Source organism: Garra rufa, chromosome 2 (genome assembly GCF_049309525.1).
Source record: "Garra rufa chromosome 2, GarRuf1.0, whole genome shotgun sequence".
Classification (NCBI taxonomy): Eukaryota; Metazoa; Chordata; class Actinopteri; order Cypriniformes; family Cyprinidae; genus Garra; species Garra rufa.
This window is the reverse complement of record NC_133362.1, coordinates 18,684,929-18,708,658: the sequence shown is the minus strand read 5'-3', so window position 1 is coordinate 18,708,658 and position 23,730 is coordinate 18,684,929. Positions and strand designations below refer to the sequence as shown.

Genomic DNA, 23,730 nt, shown 5'->3' with positions numbered 1-23,730 from the left:
ATGGATTAAAATGTACTGAAGATGAATTGAACGCAGCGTTCCTGCTCCTCACTTCGGCTAATGAATGCGCACGGACACAAATCAATGATGCAAAGACTTAAGAAGTGCAGTATATCCACCTGTGGAAAACAAATAATAATAGTGGCTCCGTTCCAAAACACACAGTTAGCTGCCTATGTAGTTTAAAGACCCTGATATACTTAAAGTAAAATTAACAAACTGGTGTGATTTCATTTCAAACAAAATAAGACCAAAATGAAGTCTGTTTGGAGTTTGTTTCAGGAGTTTGAAAAAGCAAACTTTCTAAACAGATGCTTTCTGGGAAAAGTTCACCCAAAAATTTAAATTCTGTCATTACTTACTCACCTTCATATCAGTGTTGTTTTCGTCAACGATGACGATGACGAAATCATTTCGATGACGCCACTTTTTTTCATGACGATAACGAGAAGATGACGAGATAAAAATGGCTCGCTGATGACTAAAACATGACGAGACGTGTGTGAGTTTTCGTTGATGAGACGAGAATAGACGAAAATGTTAGTGGGTGGTCCGTCAGACAATTAAAATGCATGACATTTCTGCTTATTGTGCATGCCAATTAAAACTTAAAAAGTATCTGACGCTATGGCAAGCCGTTTTAGCATTAAATACTCTTTGCTATACTAGTATGGCAAGCCGTTTTAGCATTCCATCCTTGTTTGTCTTTTATGTTCTAAAACATTCCTTCATTATTGTAATTATTGGTGAAAATAGTCGATCCGGAAGCTCACATTGTGTTGAACTATAGATCTGCTATTTTCAGAACTTATAAGTGACACTACCCAACAGCAAAATACTTACTGACGTACATTAATTTGTTAAAAGACTACTTTTTCCCCTTTTTTTTTTGACTAAAACTAGACTAAAACCTTTTTGACTTTTCGTCGACTAAAATTGGACTAAAACTATCACATATAGAAGTGACTAAAATTTGACTAAAACTAAGAAGCATTTTAGTCCAAAAGACTAAGACTAAATCTAAGATGGTTGTCAAAAACAACACTGCTTCATATCATTCCAAACTAAGACTCAATGTTTTTCACAATGCAGAAAACATGGACGGAATCACGGAACCCAGTCATAAAAATGTGATTTTCTGTATAACACGGAATGTTATGGAATTTGCCAAATTTTGGATGAATAAATCAAAAGTAGGTAAGTAGACTTGATATGGACCAGTGTCTGTGAATATTAAGACACAAAAAGACTATTTAAATATGAATCCTGCATGTTCTGCTAGTTTCTGTTTGAATGAATGGCGCAGACACATGGTTTAAGTTTACTACATACATACTGAAGTGTGTGACGTGCTCTGTTTTTAGCCTCTGTCGCCACAATAGGAGTACATAAATGATCTCTACAACTGCTCTGAGGGTCACTTCATGAACATTTCACTGTATAATTTAAGAAAAACTAGCGTCATGTATACAAACTGAAACTTGAAGACAGGGATGGAAATTAGCACCCGCCACCAGCCAAATGCGGGTGATTTTGTGTTGTGGCGGGTAAACTCGCTTCACCCACCGGCCACCGTGGCGGGTAAATAAAAATAACATACTTCAACCGGACGACGTGAGGCGGTAATGCACCTTAACGTTGGTTGCGAACTGCCGTTAAAATACACGAAGAAGAAGAAGAAGACGGCGGACACTTTTAGCGGAGGCACACCTTCAAAAAAAATGTGTAACGTGCATATATAAACGTATACGTATAAACGTATATACATTGTTGTTGTTGTTCTGAACGGCAAACCAAAAAATCATCTCGGCATCATTCACAGTTCGTTATTTAGCAGAGAACACAGAGCACAACTAGAATTTCGGTGCGGTTATAAATAAACACTGGAATCTATCATTTGCACGTGCTTTTGAGTCCTGCTTATTTAAAGTGAAAGAGAGACTCATTTGCGCGCTCTCTTATAGATCATCGTCTGTGTGCCCACAGAACGCGAAAAGGAGAGTGACAGATTTAAACAATTGTTAAGGGAATAAGCAAAATAAATGAAGTAACAGCTAAATGAGTAACAGCTCAGCCGCTGCGCATCTCTTAAAGCAAAACAGCGGTGTTTCATTCATTCAAGCGCGTTTTGAACTAATCTTCAGTTCATTATTATCCATTCATAAAGACTTGCTTGCTTCATTCCCGAATGAATCAGACTTTCAAACAAATAATTTGTCTTACTGCCACCTGCTGGTGGATTTAGTATCATTGTAAAGTATACTTAGTTATTTAAAACGTAATATTTCTATATTAAAAAAAATGTATATTTAAGACATTTATCTCAACATGAATTTATTTGCACTTATGCCACCTCTGAGCCTCATTAAATGTCTGAAATTGCACCTACAAGCCACTATTGTGTTCCTTTGTGCCACCTCTGTAGTACAAATATTTTTTTATTAATACAAATTTTATATGATTGGTAATATAGTTGTCTTATTTTGCTATTAAATTGTTTTAATTATAAATTTTAAAAATAAAATATAATAAATATATTTTTTTAATTGACATATAATGACATTTAATAAAAAAAAGTGCCATAACAAAGGTAAAAAGAAACTGCCACTGTAAATCACATTAATGAGTCAATTATCACCTCAAGGCTAATTTTTTATCAGAATTTTTTATTATTGATCAGAAGATGCTTCAACATGTTTTAAATTAGTAGGACACGCACTGTAAGAAGGAAAAAAACTGCTTATAAAGTGGGTGTGTAACAGGTATGGCTGTGGAATGGTGTTTGGCAAAGATTTTTTGGAGGAAAAATTTTAAGTCAGAAGTTTTTTTTTTTTTGCTTTGATCCCTGGTTTTGTAAGAGAGAGAGAGAAAAAATGTCAGTATTTTATTGAGACTTGAGATTAAATAAATGCTCAAGTATAGTAGATCTTGTAGTATTAATTTTCACATGCAGCTACACATTGTCGGTTAAAAACATAAAGTGGCAGGTAAAAACATTTAGTGGCTGGTAGATTCTGAAATCCACCAGCCACACTGGCCGGTGGACAAAAAAGTTCATTTCCATCCCTGCTTGAAGGTCTTCACGGCAACTCGTCAAAAAAAAAAAAGTTCGGTTTAACTTGAAGAAATTGTGACAACAGTATATTACTCAATGTAATGATGATTAATTTTATTTAAGGAATGTTAACCAGAAAAATTATTTACCAGAATTTATTTTAATGTAAACACACAACACAGTATATCTGAAAAAAGTAATACACAAAATAATAATTCTTTTTTTTTTTTAATGAAATCAATTAATCAGACATGCCTTTGATTATTAAAATTTAATGAAACCATTAAAATGTAATCCAGAAAATGAACGTAAAACACAGAATTTAGCAAAAATAGTAAAATACATTTCATATGGCCTTAATTTAATTTGTTAAACTTTAAATAAACTGCTGTTAAACTGTGTGTGTTGCATGACTTTCAATTATACAGACATGCTTTTTGGTTAATATTTTTTTAATTTAACCATTAAAATAGAGTCTACAAAAATGTAAATGGAAAAATGGAATCCAGAAAAATTCAAACGGGGGAAAAAAAAAAAAAAAAAAAAAAAAAAACAGAACTTGGAAAAAAAAAATTTTAAATTAATTTCATAGGGCCTACCAAACCCATAAGACCTTTGTTCATCTTTGGAACACAAATTAAGAAATTTTTTATATTTTTGAAATCGAGAGCTTTCTGACTCACCATAGACAGCAACACAAGTGACACATTCTAGGCCCAGAAAGGTAATAAGGACATCATTAACAGGGCTCGCAAAATTTCAAAATCTCTGGTAGCCCTTCGGGCAGGTACTCTACAGATTTTGGTAGCCCGAAAATAATTTAACTAGCCCAAATAAAAAAATACTTTTTTTTTTTTTTTAAATATAGAAAATCAGATAGGAGTCTAAGGCCCGGTTTTGTAGATGGGGCTTAGCCTAAACCAGGATTAGGCCATAGTTCAATTAGGACATTTAAGTAATTTTTATAACCGTGCCTTAGAAAAGAAACTATACTGGTGTGTATCTGGGGACAAAACAAAGGCATTGATATATTTTAAGATCAGTCAGTCCAAGTTTCTTTCAGTTGAAACGGCTCAGATTTACATTTAATCTAGGACTAGGTTTAAGCCTTGTCTGTGAAACTGGGGGTAAATGTCAATCAAAAATGTTTTCAATACACAAATATAAACAAATATCAAGGAATGAATTTTATTTCACTATTTGGCGTATCTGCAGAATTTTTAAATATAAATTTAAGGGAATTTATGACCCTTTTTAAGAGCTGCACAAGTAAAATGAACAGTATGAGTAGGACTGGACAATGTACGGAAGAATATTAAGCCATAAAATGGCATGATTTATAATTCAGATACAGGTTCACACAAAAACAAAATATCTTATACAATGGAATTTCAGCCTTTATACCATTAAAAGTATATAATTTGTTATATTTAAAATGATATACAAGAGTATATCATTTATTATATTTATTTAAAACATATATTACTGTCTTAATTGTTTAGATTTTTAGAAGGCACATTAACTTCTTTCACCTTTACAACTGTCTTTTTTGCATAAAACATAGGCCCATAATTGCAATCATTTGACCATTAACAGCTGAAAAAAATGTGGAAATAAAAATTCATTCTGTCACTAGGGGGCGCTTTAGGAGCGCTGAAATACTACGGTTTCCCTAGTAACGGCTGTATACAAAGCACCATTAACACTGTTTTATCAGGCATGACATGACAATGCCAACGACACGTTTCTGAGGACAGTCGGTTCCCTTCAGATACATTCATATAGAGACATTCGTGCCGCGTTTTGACTTTGAAACGTGCAGCGTGCATATTTATTCAATGACATCATTGCCTTTTGAAGTTTAATCCAGCGCTATCTTGATTCTCGTTTTTCCGTCCCCAAATGTGCGACCTCCTAAATTATAATGAAGACTTTTCTTATACTATTTAACATATATAAAACTTTTTATGGCCTTAAATTTGATACAACTCAATTAAGGAGTTTTTAAGGTCCTGCAGGAGCAGTCTACTTTATGATAGCCCGTCGGGCAGCCCAGTGACACATTCTGGTAGCCCGACTGGAAAACACAATAGCCCCGGGACGTCGGGCTAGCGATTTTGCGAGCCCTGATTAAAATAGTCCATGTGACATCAGTGGTCCAACCCTAATGTTACGAAGCTATGAGAACACTTTTAGCGTGAAAGAAAACAAAAATAATGACTTTATTCAACAAATTCACCTCTCATGAACACCCCTTGAAGAATGTGTCTAAATAATTAATGACAGAATTTTCATTTTTGGGTCAACTATCCCTTTAAGTCCTATTTTTTACACATCAGTGTACATTTTGTTATTAAGAGAAAAGCGTGCAGCACTTCTTTTTACCCCTTTGTGCTGAGTATATCGGGACTTTAGACATCATAAACTCAAAGGATGTTTGCAAAGGTAAGCTATATAATTGCCTCTTTTGCCTGAATTCTAAGACAGCGCTGCATGCCTATGTATATAGTAGACAACAAGGTGCCTCACTAAGTTTTGGAACAGAGCCACTGTGTGAGGAGATGCCACACTTCAGTTTCACTGCAGAGGGATCCTATAACTACTAAAAAATGATACATTATTTATGAAAAGTGACTAGAGCTACATTAAACCATTAAACACCTGCCCATCAACAATTTAATGCTGAATTACAGCAGTCAGCAGAATCTCCGACCCTCAGAATCAGAGATCAGAAAGCAAAGTACATAGACGCGCATGAACTCAGGCTTGATAGGAATGTGATGAGAGGTACGCCACATCACTCTTCCTCTCAAAGACACCCATAAATTCAGCAGGCTCCATAACTCATGTGTTTATTACTGTGACAACCAGACAGATCTCTGTAGAATGTAGTGCAGTGTTTTCCAGTGCAATAAAAATCATCAATGATATCTGATTTAAATGAAACTCTGTGAACTCGAGGCATGAAGCTGGTCAGCGTCACATACCAGCCCTGACAGACTGCTGAAGAGTGTTCAACGGCACTCTCCATCCTGCGTTAGTTAGTCAGAGGATTTAATTAGCCTAATTTGCTAATGCCATTAGTCCAGTTAAAACGTGTCTTATCCTTCCACGCACAAAGAGGCAGGATTACGCGAACAAAGAGTGCATGCCAAAAGCATAATATTCCAGTGGAAATTAAGACACGGACAAGGAACATTCAAAACATCTGTTCATAAAATCACACTGACAACGACCAGTTTCAGTCAAAATGGAAAACAGCTTGTCAAAATTAATAAATAAATATTAAACTGGTTCAGACTACCTTAAATATCTACAAAGTATATACAGTTTTTTTAATGAAATTAATACTTTTATTCAGCAAGGATGCATTTAAGTGATCAAAGTGTGTAAATACACACATAAGACATTTTATTGTTGCAATAGATTTTTAAATGAAATGAAGCTGTTCTTTTGAACTTTCTATTCAAAGAAACCTGACAAAAAGTATCAGAGTTTCCACATAAATATTAAGCAGCACAACTGTTGTAATCATTGATGATATTAATAAAGAAATGTTTCTTGAGCACAAAATCAGCATATTAGAATGCTTTCCAAAGGATCGTGTGACATTGAAGACTAGGAGTAAAGCTGTTTACAATGTAGCTTTGCATGGATTAAATTACATTTTTAAACAAATACTTACTTTATTTGTTATGTATTCATTGCAATATTTCACAATACTTTACTATTTTCACTGTATTTTTTATCAAATAAATGTGATATATAACGAAACGCATTATATACAGTACCAGTCAAAAGTTTTTGAACAGTAGGATTTATTTATTTATTTTTTTAAAGTTTCTTCTGCTCACTTCTTTAAGCCTGCATTTATTTGATCCAAAGTACAGCAAAAACAGTAACATTTTGAAATATTTTTATTATTTAAAATAACTGATTTCTATTTGAATATATTTTAGATTTTAATTTATTCCTGTGATTGCAAAGCTGAATTTCTAGCATAATTTCTCCAGTCATATGATCCTTCAGAAATCATTGTAATTTTCTGATTTGCTGTTTAAAAAAAAAAAAGCAGAAATAGAACAGATTTTTTTTTTCAGGATTCTTTGATGAATGAAAAGTTCAAAAATACATTTTAAAATATATTCAAATAGAAAACAGCCATGTTAAATATTAAAAAATGTTGTTTTTGCTGTACTTTGGATCAAACAAATGCAGGCTTGGTGAGCAGAAGAGACTTTTTAAAAAACATTAAAAATCTTTAAACTTTTGACTGGTAGTGTATATAATGCGTTTCATTATGTATCAAATTTATTGGATAAAAATACAGTGAAAATAGTAATGTACTGTAAAATATTACAATGAATACAAAACAAATAAAGTAAATATGTGTGCTTAAAAATGTAATTTCCTGTGATGGCAAAACAAAGCAAATTTCTAAAATGCCCCCTAAATCTTACTGTTTTTTGACTGGTGGTGTATAATGAGGCTTTTCCTTCAACACTACTACACAGAGATCCTGAAAACACACATCTCCTGAAGATGACACATCTCACGTCCACCATGCATGCCTATCAGATAAAACTTAATGACAAACACAACAAGGGTGTGGAACTTCTCAGCAGCACAATACCATACCATAAAAACAACATAACACTGCAGACGAACATTAGACTGGACTACAGTGTACATCCTCCTGTCTGGTTTTGAAGCTTGGCATAAAACACATTTTGCTGTGAAGCTCCATTTGCCCTCAAATCACTTCTGAAACCACTGTTGGGCAGTTTTAAATGTGGTTAATGCATTCTGGTTTTTTATACCAAGAGGTCTGGTATAAAGAAACCACACTGGCCAAACCTTTCATTTCAGTCACCATTTCTATTTTAAGAAGAAGGTGTCCAGGGAGAACCTTTTGACAACCCCAAATTTTCACCGAAACCATATTTCAGGAACCTAGAACAAGTTATATTTCATTAAAAGATTAGTTCACCCAAAAATAAAAATTCTGTCGTCATTTATTCACCATCATGTCGTTCCAAACCGACACTAGCAAGATAGTTTCATAGCTTTTTTACAGCATTGTATTAAAAGAGTGATTAGGATATTTTTCAAATGTTTGATGTTTGTGTTCCACAGAAGAAAGTATGTTTGGAGCAATTCTTTAAATGTAAAGTTACACCAAAAGTTAAAAGGAAAGTTCACCCAAAAATGAAAACTCACCCTCATGTCGTTCCAAACCCATAAGACTTTCGTTTATCTTCAGAACACAAATTAAGATATTTCTGATGAAATTCGAGAGTACTCTGACTCTCCATAGACAGGAAGGGTCCTATCACGTTCAATCAAAGCATGCACACGTGTCGTGGTACTCTCCAAAATAGCACCAGAGTGGCACAGAGGAGAAGAATTGTTGAATAAACTTGTTATTGTAGATTTTTTGCACACAAAAGTAGCTTCATAAAATTACAGTTGAACCACTGATGTCACATGGACTGTTTTGTCTATGTTTTTGGTACCTTTCTGGACCTTGAATGTGGTAGGACCCTTGCTGTCTATATAATGGTCAGATTTCATAAAAAATATCTTAATTTGTCTTCCGAAGTAGGTCTGACAGGTTTGGAACGACATGAGTGTGAGTAATTACTGACAGAATTTATTTTTGGGTGAACTATCCCTTTAAAGTATGTAAATATCAGGTGACATGAAACCTGATCATTCCTGAGAAAATTTTCATGTCTAAAAAGAGAAACTTGTAATATGTTATTCTTCCGGAGACATATTACAAACTGCCTCCAGCCACACACACTACAGAAGCAGGACTTCTTGGATTCTCCAGCAAAACAGTAGCTCCTGCTAATGGTGTTGACATAAACAATACAACACTCAGCTCCACCAATACAAGACACTCCTGTGTTGTCCAGTTTACAAGTACATGGGGAGGCCTCATCAGCACAGCATCCAATGAAATTCGGCAGAGAAGAAGAACACAGGACAGAAATTCCGCAGAGAAGAAGAACACAGGACAGGTATGGATGTTAGCGGCATGAAATCACATCTCCTCTCCCGCTGCAAAACAGATCCTCTCCAGATGAGATTAAACCTGCTGCGGACTGATAAGATCCAACAATGACAACAAACAATAACAGTATCAGGATCCAGCTGGACTCCTGCTTATCCCAGATGTTCCTGGATAAACCTTACAAACACAACAGCTTTCACAGGAGTGCGTGCTCGTGTTATTGCTTCAGCGTGGAAGACGTGCCAGTTGTAACGCTACTGTAAGATACAGGAGCTGAGATCAGTTAGACAACAGCACATAGATACAGTTACAGTAACAGTATGGATTCAGAGACAGCGAGATGCCTTTACGATACTTTACAGACAGTAGATGCCTGGTTTGTGGTAAAATAATGTTTATGAAATAAGTCTCTTATACTTAACGAGACTGCATTTTTATGACCAAAATAGTACAGCTAAAACAGAAATACTGTGAAACATTTTTTTTAATTACATTTTAATATATTTTAAAATGCACATACACTATCAGTCAAAAGACTTTTTTTTTTTTGTTTGTTTTTTTAAAGTCTCTTCTGCTCACCAAGTCTGCATTTATTTGATCCAAATTACAGTAAAAACAGTCCAATTTTGAAATATTTTTACTATTTAAAAAAACTTCTTATTTGAAAATATTTAAAAAAAATTTATTCCAATTTATTCCTGTGAGCAAAGCTAAATTTTCAGCATCATTACTCCAGTCACATGATCCTTCAGCAATCAGTATAATTTTCTTTTTTGGGGGAGAGAGGAAAGAAATTTTAGAAATGAATACTTTTATTTAGCAAGGATGCTTTAAATTCATCAAAGGTGATGATAAAGACACTTATAATGCTACAAAACAATCCTATTTAAGATAAATGCTGTTCTTCTGAACTTTCTATTCATCAAAGAAACCTGAAAAAATTGTCTAGAGTAATGCTGTTAGAAATTCAGCTTTGAAATCACAGAAATAAATAGCATTTTAAAATATATTCAAATAGAAAACAGTTAGTTTAAATAATAAAAATATTTTGGATCAGATAAATGCAGGCTGGGTGAGCAGAAGATGTTAAAAAACATTAAAACTTATACGGTTCAAAAACTTTTGACTGGTGGTGTAGGATGCAAAAATGATCATCAGAAGCCATTACTCCAGTCTTCAGTGTCACATGATCCCTTCAGAAATCATTGTAACATGCTGATTTGTTGCTCAAGAAAAATGTTTTACTATTACCCAGAATATGTTTATGGAAAATGTGATACTTTTTTTTAGGATTATTTAATAAATAGAAAGTGCAAAAGAACAGCATATTATGCATCCTAGAGGAATAAAAGTACAAATAAAAATTATATATATTTACTGGTCCCCATACGGTTTTTGTTTGATTGATGTTTGTTGTTTTTGGAGAACATGCATGGAAAAGACCTAGGTAATAAGATGTCTTCAAAATATGTTTTTTTTTTTTTGCTAAACAGGAAGCCATGGGCGTTTCTTCAGCTATGGCACTTTTGGTCCTGTGAACACACAAAAACCTCTCTAAAAAATACACTCTTTACACACTCTCTAGTTTATTTAGTTTGTTTATGAACAGCGCATTATGCCTGCATGCATCACAGGAGAATTCTGTCAGAAAACAATGATGCATTGTGTTCAACAGCATTGTGTGGTGGAAATGAGAGTGATGATAATGACATTTTAACAATTTGGCATAAAATGGTGGAATGAATTTAGCATGGTCTTGCAGCATTTTATCAAATTAAAATATGAATAATATCTTTTTACAACTTTTTTGCATCATTTTGCTAAGCCACAATATAAATATTTGAATGACAACTCATATTTACCTTGATTTTTCTTAATTCCCCCCATCACAGGTCTCTACACAATCTCTTTTGATAAAACTTTGAGCGTTAAGAGTCTGAAAGATTGGTTTAAAAGGATTTAAATAGCCTTAAACATACATCATGAAGGCACGATAAAGAAAAGTTTTAATGTGATCCTTTGGGAAATATTCTATACACCTCGTAAATGTTTGCAATGACTTAATTTTTAATTAAAATAAAAAGGTCACCCGAAAAAGTAGCTTATTTGCAAGCTTTGTGTTACAAAACACGGGTCTAATGTGCATGTGCGGAACAAGGGTGGAATTTGAACACTGTGGTCAGCATCTCCGACCCACTGCAACCACATAAACACACAAACTATATGAGCAGACGCTATCCACACACCTCAAGGGAAGAAGGGAACAGAGATAAGGCCCATCAACATTCCAGGCTACAGCGTGACCGCTGGTTATCTTAGCCAGACCTATTCAGGGTTGCAAACTAAGTGTCTAAAAAACACCCAGCAACTGAAACATTCCACTTTGACCCAATCCAGAGCAACACAAGACCTAATTTTTAGGAATAAAGAATAGCAGTCTGGTTTTACGGTTAGCTTGGGATTGCGTGTGCTACAATTATCTGCATAAGCGCTGCCTTTCTGACAGCCACTAAATAAATGACAGACAGGTTATTCATTAACCTTCCCTCCTGAGACTGACCTTTGCCCTTTCTCTCAGACCACACTGCCACCTGGCCATTTTAAAGCAGCGGTTTTAACTGTACACTAGAACCAGCTTAATGATCTTCCATCATGCTGAGCATTAAAGATCATTTGTTAAAATGTGGTTAAAATGTTTATAATAGAGGAAGTTTAAAGCTTGCTGCCTTCTAAATTTAGGAGGAATATTACATAATCAAGATGACATCATCTTCAGGTGAAGTGGAGAAATCCACTCTCTGGAATGTTGGAGTGGTTGCCATTTCTGAATTTTTAGTTTAACAGGTCACATCTGGATTTGAATATTGTAACAGAGACCACATTAAAAGTTTGATTTTCGTCAGACTAAAACAATTTTGCATGCAATTTTCTAAAAGCATGTTGTTGATCTTATTGTGTGTGATTTATTCATATTATGTTCATTTTTTTATCATAGTGCAATTCTATTTAAATAACACTTCTCTCTGCTAGTGCATACTGGACCTCGCCAATCATTTTATCCTCATAAACGCACCCCCTTTTATACAATCAGCTGTAGGCTCACATTCAGATTTGCTTCTATCCAATCACCAACCAATGGATTGAACCAAAACCTTGCCCTGTTATAATCGGTTACATTCAGATGTACATCACAATACAGAAAAAAAAACTGTCGCTACTTCCATAATGCTGAACAAATGCACTTGTATCTTGGCTTTCTACAGCATCTATACACATTAAATGGACTACAATTTGCCATATTGTTCTGTACTTGCTCCAAAAAATGAATCTAATCCTTCAAATATTCCATTATGCCAAGAATACTTGGACAGACTGTATGCAAAATTCAGTGTATTTCTGTTGTAATTGCGCATGTAAATAATTGTCGATCAATATACAGTTAAATTAGGTATTAGGAATTTGTTTAAAGGGGTGATGACATGAGAAATCAAATTTGCCTTGATCTTTTGGCATATAAGAGATCTCTGTAACATTAAAACATCCTGCATCCAGTTTCATAGCTTAAAGGAACACTCCACTTTTTTTGGAAATAGGCTCATTCTCCAACTCCCCCCAGAGTTAATAAGCTGAGTTTTACCGTTTTGAAATCCATTCAGCCGTTCTCCTGTTCTGGCGATATCACTTTCAGCATAGCTTAGCATAGATCATTGAATCCTATTAGACCAATACCATCGCGTTCAAAATGACCAACAAGTTTCGATATTTGTCCTATTTAAAACTTGACTCTTCTGTAGTTATATCATGTACTAATACCGGCGGAAAATATAAAGCTGCGATTTTCTAGGCCGATAAGATTAGGAACTACACTTCCATTCCGCCGTAATATTCAAGGAAGTTTGGCCAAAGCAGGCGCAGTAATATCACGCAGCACATGTGGAAATGCTAACCTAGCTGGGAACTAATTTCAGGCGCTGCGTGATATTACTCCGCCTGCTGCGTCCATATTACGGCAACAAACTTCCTTGACTATTACGCCGGAATGGGAGTGTAGTTCCTAATCTTATCGGCCTAGAAAATCGCAGCTTTACATTTTCCGCTGGTATTAAGTTACGACTGGGTTTTGACACAAACTAAACAATTTGATTAGATTCTGATTTACAAGCTTGCTATTTGATTAGATTAGATTCAAATTCGATACTGATTATTTTGGATATATATCAGGTACAGTACAAGCCAAATTTTCTCAAGAAAAAAAAAACTCATATAATGCTGTAAAATATACATTACTTTAATATTACAGGTTAAAATGAACTGATTTGTATACAAATGCTTAAATTACACCTAATTAAATTTTTATAATAATAAAGTCACAATGACAATTATAATAGGAGAGTACATTTTACAAGCTGAGTAATGAGTTTATGGCTACCGAATATTTTTTTCTGAGGTAAATGTGACATTACATGACGTTGTTTACAAGCCATTACACTGACGTCTTTGCATGGCTGAAACACTGATTGAGTGATTATATGAGACAGGACACGTATTTGGGTTAGTTTTACTCTTTTTAACATACCTTTGGATGTTCATTCAAGTTTATTTCGTGCTGAAACTGGTATTAAAGTGGAGGAGACGATCTTTAAACTTTGCGTTGCCGCTTCTCTTGAACTGAGGCGATACAACAATCCGTCACTCCACATTAAACCACACCAAAATTGCATTTATTGTATGAATACTGTAATAAAATGCATAGAATTTAAAATCTGAGACTATATTTTATAAGATAACTAACCAAGCACAAAGCTTATTCTGATTTATTGGATGGGAGGTGCACTACGTTCATTAACTGAGAACAGGCTAGACTAATCAATTCTTCAGAGCCAAGAATCGATATTGTTTTGTAAAAAAAAAAAAAAGAATCAATTAAAATCGTGAAATCAATATTTTTACCCAGCCCTAGTTAAAGTGACACTCACTGTTTCTAACCATTTCTATATTTGTGAAAAATACTATGTGTGACCCTAGACCAAAAAACTCTTAAGTAGCACGAGTGTCTTTGTAGCAATAGCTAACAATACATTGTATGGGTCAAAATTATTTATTTTTTATGCCAAAAATCATTAGGATAATAAGTAAAGATCTTGTTCCATTAAGATATTTTGTAAATTTCCTACCGTAAATATATCAAAACTTGTTTTTTATTAGTATAATGCATTACTAAGAACTTTAAAAGCGATTTTCTCAATATTTTGATTTTTTTGCACCCTCAGATTTGTGATTTTCAAATAGTTGTATCTCAGCCAAATATTGTCCTAACAAACCATACATTAATGGAAAGCTTATTCATTCAGCTTTAAGCTGATTTATAAATCTTAATTTAAAAAAATAACCTTTATGACAGGTTTTGTGGCCCAGGGTCAAATATATAAATATTAAATTTTGCTTACAATTGTTATACATGTGTTATTTACTTTTTTTTTTAAATAAACTATAATAAACCAACATCAACATATATATAAACTATATCAGTCGACCAAAAACATGTATACATTTCATACTTATGGAAATCAAGAACTTTTGGGACCATTTATTTGGGCCTGAAGTGCAGGGTTAAAATTGTCCAGAGTGGCAATAAGACAACATAGTAATCACAGTAAAAAAGGAGGCTTACATTACACCGTAAATGTGGAAAAGTGCCTTTGGAAACATACCTGGAAAATTCCGAAAATTCCTGATGAATTCACTTGGCATCACTCTGCCAAACACACATAGACTGACCAAAGCTGGTATAATCTCAGGCTGAAATACTTGGTTTAAAGGCTTGAAATCAATCGCATTATGCTGGATAACTGACAGTAATCAGCTTGAGCTATAATTAATGACAAGTTTAAGAGTTTATAAGCCAGACGCAAAGAGAATATTTGTATTTTCAGGGATAAGAAGTGTTTGCATTCTCAACTTCTTATTGGAAGGAAGTTCACATAGTGCACTAAGGAAATGGAAATATTGTGATGTGTTTTCTAGAAGCATCTCGTTACAGTGAAACACTCTCACACAGAGCTATCTCCTGCCCTGAGCTAAACCAGAGAGGGACTTGAGCTAAAAATGGCAGAGAGAAAGACAGAAAGAGAGTGAAGCCTGTTCACTCCCACTCACTGCTTCCCACTTCTCCTCTGCTCATCTCCTCCTCAGGAAACACACACATTCTTCAGCTGTGGAGAAACTCTGTCACCAGCTCTCTCAACACACACACACACACACACACACACACACACACCTCCTTGATAAACATACACACCAATTCTCTCAGAAAGGATGACCCATATCTTTTTTTTCTTAGATATCTGCTCCGAGTTTAGACCAAACTCTGGCCCAGATACAGTGAGACAAATCATGCTTCATCAAGCGTCTGCGGAGTATTGTTTGGTTTTGGACCAGATTAACATTAATCAGTCACACAGATCTGACATTATACATAGACTTTAGGCATGCAGGAACATTCAGTACCAAAAGAACTGCCTCCCCGACTGCCTCAAATGAATCACTTCATTTATTATGAGGTAAGTTTCACAATTACTTCATGCATCTGTGTAATTAATCTGATATAAAATACTTTCTTTTAGGCAAATACTTTCTTATCTTATCCAAAATCTAAGTAATCCATTAATAGGCTAGATTCGCTGAAAAGTGAACACTGCTGTTCTGTCAAATCATGATGTTAGTTTATGCATCACAACCAGCCCAACACAACAACTCTGACTCAACCAATGGCAAGAGTTTGGGGTGGGACTTTATGTCAGTTTTAATCAGAATTTTTCATAATTTTTTTGTTCTGTTTAGTGTCATTAGTGTTGAAGAAATTAGACAATTAAGCATTAACTATCAAATTTAGGATTTAACTAGTGATAAAACTACTGGTATCTGTCAACAACCAGTATTGCTTTTGTCAATAACGTAGTTGTGGTTCATTTTTTTTCTTCTCTTTTTTTTTATATTTCTTCTTATGTTCAGCAAGGCTGCATTTATTTGATCAAAAATACAGAAAAAACAGTAATATTGTGAAATTTTATTACAATATAAAATAATGGTTTCTATATTAACATACATTAAAATATAATTTATTCCTGTGATGCAAAGCTGAATTTTCATCAGCCATTACTCCAGTCTTAAGTGTCAAATGATCCTTCAGAAATCATTATAATATGCTGATTTATTAGAAGAATTATCAATGTTTGATCATTTTGAACAATATAAGTATTTGCTATTTTTGATCAATTTAGCACATCCTTGCAAAATAAAAGTATAAATTTCTTTAAAAAAAAAAAAAATTACTGACCCCAAATTTTTGAACGGTAGTGTATATTGTTAAAAAAAAAAGATTTCTATGTTAAATAAATGCTGTTTATTTATTATTAACTTTTTATTGAGAAGAATATGAATACTATAAGAATACTAAAAAAAAGTATCACAGGTTTAAAAAAAAAATATTAAGCAGCACAACTTTCTCCAACATTGATAATAAATCAACATATTACAATGATTTCTGAAGGATTGTGTGACATTGAAGACTGGAGTAAGGATGCTGAAAATTCAGCCTTGATCACAGGACTAAAATAGATTTGAATGTATATTAAAATAGAAAAAACTTTATTTTACATTGTAATAATATTTGACAATATTACACATTTTTCTGTATTTTTGATGAGCATCAGAAACTTAAAAAAAAAAAAAACAGTAAAAATCTTACTAATCCCGCATTATTGTTGACTCTAAACTTTAAAACAGTAGTTTAAGCACAATTTATTTGCTATAATTTAATTTATTAGGCTATATCACATAATATTATGCCATTATAAGGGCTATTCGGCTGTCTAATAGTTTGAGTCATTGAAAAAAATTATGTTAAGCATTACCACAAAACCAGTTGTAAGTAGCACAGGTATATTTTGGCTCAATTATCAATATTTCTTTTATGCCAAAAAACATTAGGATATTAAGTAAAGATCACATTTCATAAAGATATTTTGTATTTCCTATCGTAAATATATCAAAACTTAATTTTTAATTAAAAAAACTTCATTTGTACAACTTTAAAGGCAATTTTCTTAACATTTAGATTTTTTTTGCACCTTCAGATTCCAAATTTTCAAATAGTTGTATCTCAGCCAAACAGTGCCCTTATGACTGGTTTTGTGGTCCAGGGTCACATTTCTATTGCTTTCAAATAGGATAATTTACAATCATAGACCTCTAAAAGAAACTTTGATTAGAATTTGATTATATGGCATAGTCATGGTGTAGTTTTTTGCACTTTTATGTTTGATGTTGTCTACAAAAAGAGGGTTTTGTCAGATTTATCTAACTTCTGGCATTCTGCCTATCTTGTGTTTTCGTCAACAGCTAGGTCAGACATAAACCGATTGACAAGCTCGGGAGATATTATCACTTGGCACCAACTGAGCTGTACATGTGCCCACAAACACACACAAAACGAAGGGCATTGAACGTTAATTTATAAGTTCGCCTAAAAAATAAAAAATTCAAAGTGCACTTTGAAAAGATTACATCAATCTGTGAATATTTCTGCTTTCAGAAATATGCGTCCAATACCTTCACCTGCAGGCCAGTTAATAGCACGGTCTACTTCCAGAACCAAACAAGCCATCAACAGCAGGAAGGGGGAATTACGAAATTGTCATGTTGCAGGCCAACAATATTACTATATTTGGAGCGAGGCAACAGATGAACTCAGAACTTGACGCAGCAGAGTTATTCAAATATGGCAAGTGTACGTGAGAATACTTTTATACGCGGAGATTATATCCACAAGTTATTGATAAGGAAAGAACGAAGTGAGGCGATGTTTATGTACAAATACCGATGATATTAAAAGAGACATCAACGTGCACACTGACTGAGCTTCCTCACAGTTGACTGTTCATTTCTGCAATGCAACATCGCGGTTAGGTTGTTGCTATTTTTTTTTTTACCCTCAGTGTCACTAGGCAACGGATCTTCGAGGCGCATTAAACATTGATGAAAAGGGACGGTGAACTTACCAGCAAACTTTCCAAGTTGATCGCAGACCGCGGCTCTTTGAGCATGGCTTCCAGTTGTCTCAGCCGGTTTTCCATCCTTCTCTCCGCTCCGAGCGACATTTTTGCCTTGTCCTGGCGCCAGACTGAGCAACGAAGAGCGATCTGGCCAACTTTTCTGGTTCACATTAAAGATACGAGATCTTCTTTCAAGTTGTCGAGCAGCGGGCCTAGACAGCCTCCGACTCGCCGCCCTCCAAAAAGTACCCCGGGCTTGTCCAGAATAAAGCGAAAAAAATAATCCAATGGGAACAATTGAGCCTTTCCAAACTTCCCCCCTCAAAAGTATCTATGAAGCGGTTACTTTAAACAAGTGAGCGGAATCAAACTTCCCATCCTTTAATGCGAGCGTACCGTCAAAGGCGCGATAAAGTTTTAATTTTGAGAGGATTCAGCAGCAGGGCGTTTTCTGGGCGCCCCTCTCCTCTCCTCCCCGCCTCTCTCCTCCCTCCCCTCGTCTCCTCTCCCCCTCTCCCGGGCGCTCCGGACTGGCTGAGCCTGACTTCAAATCTTCCCCAGTTCATAAACAACGCTGCTGTTGTTCAAAGGCGAGCATCTGTTGACCACAAACTCCAACGCATTCCTGCAACACACTGCGTGAAACGGAACCAGTGCGGTTTATGCTTATTATTAATAATTCCTAATAGATTTAGTTATTTTAAGTTACTTGCGAGCGCTTTCCTAAAGTGTTTCCGCATGTCGTTAATGGATTGGGTCGCTCCCGCCAGTTCCGCGGATCGGTTCTTCGGTATTCCAGCAGGTAGCTCGAGCCTCGAGTTCGTTTCTCTGACATCAACTAGCGATGTCCGATCCGTGAGCGAATCGTTCTTTTGACTCGAAACTTTTTAAATGAATCAGTTGATTCGACTCACAAAAATGATTCCAAACGATTCGCCTGAGATGTTCTTCGACTTAGCAACTAATACATTGATTTAAGTTCTAATTACTAATGTAACTTGAATGGAAACACATAAAATTGCAATAAATTACTTATCTGACGGTTATACAGTAGGAAATATGCCATGCTACGGTATCAAGAACCATGTGGTGACGAAATTGCGTCATGACGTAAAACAATCAGTGAATCATTTATGCAAACGATTCTTTGACATGTGTTGTTCAAAAGAACCGATTCCCTGAAGTGAATCATCACTAACGTCGACGACAACAGCAAGCAGTCTTTACCCATAAGCCTCTCTTCTCGCTGTCTCGCCCACCAACGGCGGCACACGGAATAATGCAAATATCCTCCGGTGGATATCGTTCACACACCCACCACATATCACAGAAAAATCACATAACATCACTCGGCTTTTAGTTTTTTTAGTTCACTCAACATACTTTACAAACAAAATGTTTGCTGTAATGAATGTGAGTTGACTGAACTGAACTGAAAGGGAATCATGTTGCCGCAGAGTGGTGTATATAGCTATTGAATATGCTTTATTTTTATTATAATTTGAAGTGTATTTTTGTTTATTTATGAGTTTAATCAAATAAAGAATCATATATATGACAATAAATTAAAATACAGCTGTTCTGGTGTATTCATAAAATCGTTTATTCTCAAAAGTCCTTTATGAATTTATTCTCAAACCAATTTTGAAGTAGCGCAAGGAGCACTAATGCAAGAAAACCTCCTAATGAAAGAGTGTAACAGCGACCTCTTGTTGGTGCAACTACATTATGAAGTAAATTTTCACTTGTTGATATTAAGAAAGCAAATTCATCCACACGAGGGCGCGTTTTATCTCTAATGAGAAACGTCCACATGAGAAATAACCTGGCTGTACTGAAACCTTAAATGTGACTCCTCAGCATTCCTAAACTTCCTCAAATTTCAACTCAATCACAATTATACACATCAAATTAACAGGAAATAAAAAGTTCAAGCCGTTTGGAGCTTCAGTGATCTGGCCTGTGTCATTTCCCAAATGTATTTTCATTTCTCTTTCTCTCAAAGATTTGATTTGTGAATGTGTTTTGAAACTGTTTTCACTGTGATCGTACATTCTTGGCCATAAAGACGGCACACGGTGTAGCTGTTTCAAAAGGAGAAAAACTTTATTGGAATATAATTTGGCATAAATTATTTTTAAAACATCACAAATGTAGGTCTTGGCAAAATATTCCAGCTAATCCTCCTAATGTTCCACGGATAAACTGTCTCTATTGGCTAGGACTATTTGTAAACTTAACTGTGGAGAATTACCTGACATATCTAATTCCTCTTTTCTCTTGAGATGCGAACAAATCTAAGCCTTTCAACTACAGAAACATAAATCTCTTTGATCTAAGAGAGTTATAATCCAGTTCTGTACCTAATTTGCATTTATATGCTTACTGCGTTCATCTAAAAAATGAATATGCAAATAGTATATTCTAAAAACAGGGTCATCTTTACTCCCTCCACCAGCATATTACAGTACTCTGAGAGATGTCAACATGAAATCTAGCACACTGTTAAAACAAACAGCAAACACACGCATACATACACAGGTTGGCAGCTGGTATTTGGGCTGTCCAGAGAAGAAAAATACATCCAGCAAACAAACTGTCACCCACTGAACACTCTTGAGTTTGTCTATGTATATAGATAAAGGCAAGACAAACAGAACAACCCAAGGGAAGTTCTCTAGAGAAGGCAACAAATCACTGCTAATACACTGGAGAGTGTTTTGAACACATCCTGTGCCTGGTAAACCTCAGCAGGGTTGCATCTCTGGGTTCCTTTTGGCCTTGCGGTGGTTCGCTGTCAGGGTCAGCAGATTGTCCAGGCGAATCAGCTCTTTGCCCAGATCAGTGTACAGGCCACTGCCGAACGTTTGGTTACTGGTGTTTGGGACTCTGTCGGAGTATAAAGACACAGAGCTGGGGAGAGGAGTTTCTGTACGTGGATGACCCTGTGAGAGTGACAAGGGAAATACAACTAAATTAGCATGCAGCTTGAGGTACTCCATCATGAAAACTGATACTTCAACTAAAAATAAAGATAAATTATAGCTTTAATATAATGCAAAATGTTAATTATTTTACCAAAATAAGACGGATCATACAAAATGCATGTTATTTTTTATTTAGTACTGACCTGAATAAGATATCTTACATAAAAGATGTTTACATATAGTCCACAAGAGAAAATAATAGATGAATTTAAAAAAAAATTACCCTGTTCAAAAGTTTACATACACTAGATTCTTAATACTGTGTTGTTACCAGAATGATCCACAGCTGTTTTTTTGTTTGTTTGTTTAGTGATAGTAGTTCCTTGTTTGTCTTAAACTGCAAATTCTTTGGTTTTTCAGCATTTTTGTGTCTTTGAACCCTTTCCAAAACTAATTGTATGATTTTGAGATCCATCTTTTTGCACTAAGAACAGCTGAGGGACTCATATGCAACTATTACAGAAGGTTCAAATGATTACTGATGCTTCAGAAGGAAACACGGTATATTAGGAGACAGGGGTGTAAACTTTTGAACAGAGTGTACATTTTTCTTATTTTGCCTAAATATCTTTATTTAGTACTGCCTTTCAGAAGCTACACAAGATTCTTAAATGTTTCCCAGAAGACAAAAAAAGCTTGGTGTCCGTAAATTCTTTTTAATGTTTTTGAAAGAAGTCTCTTATGCTCACCCAAGCTGCATTAATTTAATAAAAAATGCAGTTAAAGTTGTAATATTCTAAAATTATTACAATTTGTTTTTAATTTCATTATTAGTTTTCATTTTTTTTTTTTTTTAAAGTATTCCTGTGATGGCAAAGCCCTTTTCAGCCGTCTTTACTCAAGTCTTCAGTGTCACATGAGCCTTCAAAATCATTCAAATATGCCAATTGGCTGCTCTGAAAATCGTGAAGCAATTTTTCAAGTTTCTTAGATGAATAAATAGTTAAAAAGAACAGAATTTATTTGATTTGTACATCTTTAGTAACCATAAAAATGTATTTACTGACACATTTGATCAATTTAATTCATCCCTGCTGAGAAAAAAAAATACAAAAAATCTTACTGATCCAAACTTTTAAACAGTATTGTAGTTTATATTTGCATTATATGTTAACTGGCTTTACATTTTAACAATATTGCACAAAAAAAAAACAAAAAAAAAACATTGTCATTACTGATAAGAGTGTTTCTTACCAGCTGGTCAAAGTTCATCAGGAAACTCCAGTTCTTCTCCCTGTGATAAAACAACCATGAAGCATTTTACAACATGATGCTCTCTTATCTCCAGACGATACGATGCAATGAATGATTTAGAAGCGAAATTGTGATCGTTTTATTACATGATAGTGGTTTTGTGTACAGTAACCACGACTGTAAATATATAGTTGTTGGTAAAGAACAAGAGATGAGTAACCGTAACGCACACCGTCCAGGGGGCGCCTGGTCAACCACAATCCATCCCGTATCAAATGACGGGTCAAACAATGCCACATTTAAGAGGTGAAAGAAAGATTAGTAACGTAACTCCAGAGAAAGTGAGAAACAAAACGGCAACGCCATGAAATTTCTAAGAAAGTGAATAGCTACAACTTTCTTTCTTACCATTCTTTCACACCGGTTCTCTCAGCGCGCACAAACTCTCTCCAAACCTGGTCCTGCTTTACCGGATCTCGGGTATCATCGTCTTGCGCCGGTGTCTCACCGGTGTTTCGTGTCCTACCCGCTGAATGCCTGAACACTGAGACCGAAGACTGAGAAGCGAGAGGACCATTGGGTCGGTCCGGCAAACGGTACCCAGCCGAAGTGGCGCGCCGCATTTTTCCTTTCCTATCCATCACTCAGTCCTTGAGTTTGTCAGTCAAACACAAATATATTTTAAGTCAATATAAAGTTCATTTTTACCTTTTAAGCCACTTGAGTTGAACCGGTGCCTCGGTGTAAGAGAGTTTGTTTTTAGCAAACCGCTCGTCTTGCTCTGAGGTGGATGGACGTGTCGCGCCAATTTCAGCAATCACAACACGAGAGCTGCTGCTGCCCGCTTGGTTGCGCGGAGATTGGCTCTTGTTTACCCGGGACGTTTCCCCGGGAGACAGCCGGGCGATGCTGGGATGCCCTCTAAAAGCTTTTGTTAATTCACGAGGAGGCGAGACATCCGCTGCAACAATGAGAGCAAATTAGTATTACAAAAGCCAAAGACTGACAGACTGGTGACATAACCACGCATGCAGGCCTACATAAAAGAGCAGCCGCTCAATCAAAATGTTCGAATATGAAAAAAAAAAAAAAAAAAAATCCACTCTGTGACATAATGTTCTCAACTGCATGTGACAGACAAACAGTAGCCTAAACCTAGGTTTGTAGCAGTAGGCTAGTTAATTCATTCATAGCTACAGATTATAGCAGATAATGCCTTTGCAATGACAACAAACATGTAGACATACTCAACTGAAACAATATGTCTTTGGAAAAGATTCCTTGGCGCAGGGGGTGAAACAGCAAATGTTTCCCAAACAAAGATGAATTGTTAGCCTATATGGTGACATTTGACCTCTAAATGAGAGGTTACTGTGATCTGCTATGTTAACATAAAATATGCCTGTGACCAAGTTTTTTTAA

The 23,730-nt window shown here is 35.2% G+C and overlaps 2 protein-coding genes across 2 annotated transcripts in view; both read right to left on the bottom strand.

Moving 5' to 3' along the window:
* LOC141325258 (rho-associated protein kinase 2-like) overlaps nucleotides 1-18,580 on the bottom strand; it is a 62,129-nt gene extending 43,549 nt beyond the window's left edge. Inside the window, exon 1 of the mRNA XM_073833825.1 lies at nucleotides 18,134-18,580. Within this exon, the coding sequence (XP_073689926.1) occupies nucleotides 18,134-18,232 (99 nt within the window). The 5' untranslated portion in view covers nucleotides 18,233-18,580. The remainder of the gene's footprint in view (nucleotides 1-18,133) is intronic.
* Nucleotides 18,581-20,571: 1,991 nt separating this feature from the next.
* cimip5 (ciliary microtubule inner protein 5) lies at nucleotides 20,572-23,207 on the bottom strand. The gene is made up of 3 exons (XM_073835248.1): nucleotides 22,717-23,207; nucleotides 22,309-22,348; nucleotides 20,572-21,072 (listed from the first exon to the last, which is right to left on the bottom strand). The coding sequence occupies exons 1-3, from the start codon at nucleotides 22,947-22,949 to the stop codon at nucleotides 20,875-20,877; spliced, it is 471 nt and encodes a 156-aa protein (XP_073691349.1). The 5' UTR covers nucleotides 22,950-23,207; the 3' UTR covers nucleotides 20,572-20,874.
* Nucleotides 23,208-23,730: the final 523 nt, after the last annotated feature.

Excerpts from the sequence above, each read along its gene's own strand:
- cimip5 (XM_073835248.1), bottom strand. The coding sequence starts at position 22,949 with ATGGATAGGAAAGGAAAAATGCGGCGCGCCACTTCGGCTGGGTACCGT. Across the intron at positions 22,349-22,716 it reads AGAACCGGTGTGAAAGAATG|GGAGAAGAACTGGAGTTTCC; the intron begins GTAAGAAAGAAA and ends GTTTTATCACAG. Across the intron at positions 21,073-22,308 it reads TGATGAACTTTGACCAGCTG|GGTCATCCACGTACAGAAAC; the intron begins GTAAGAAACACT and ends TCACTCTCACAG.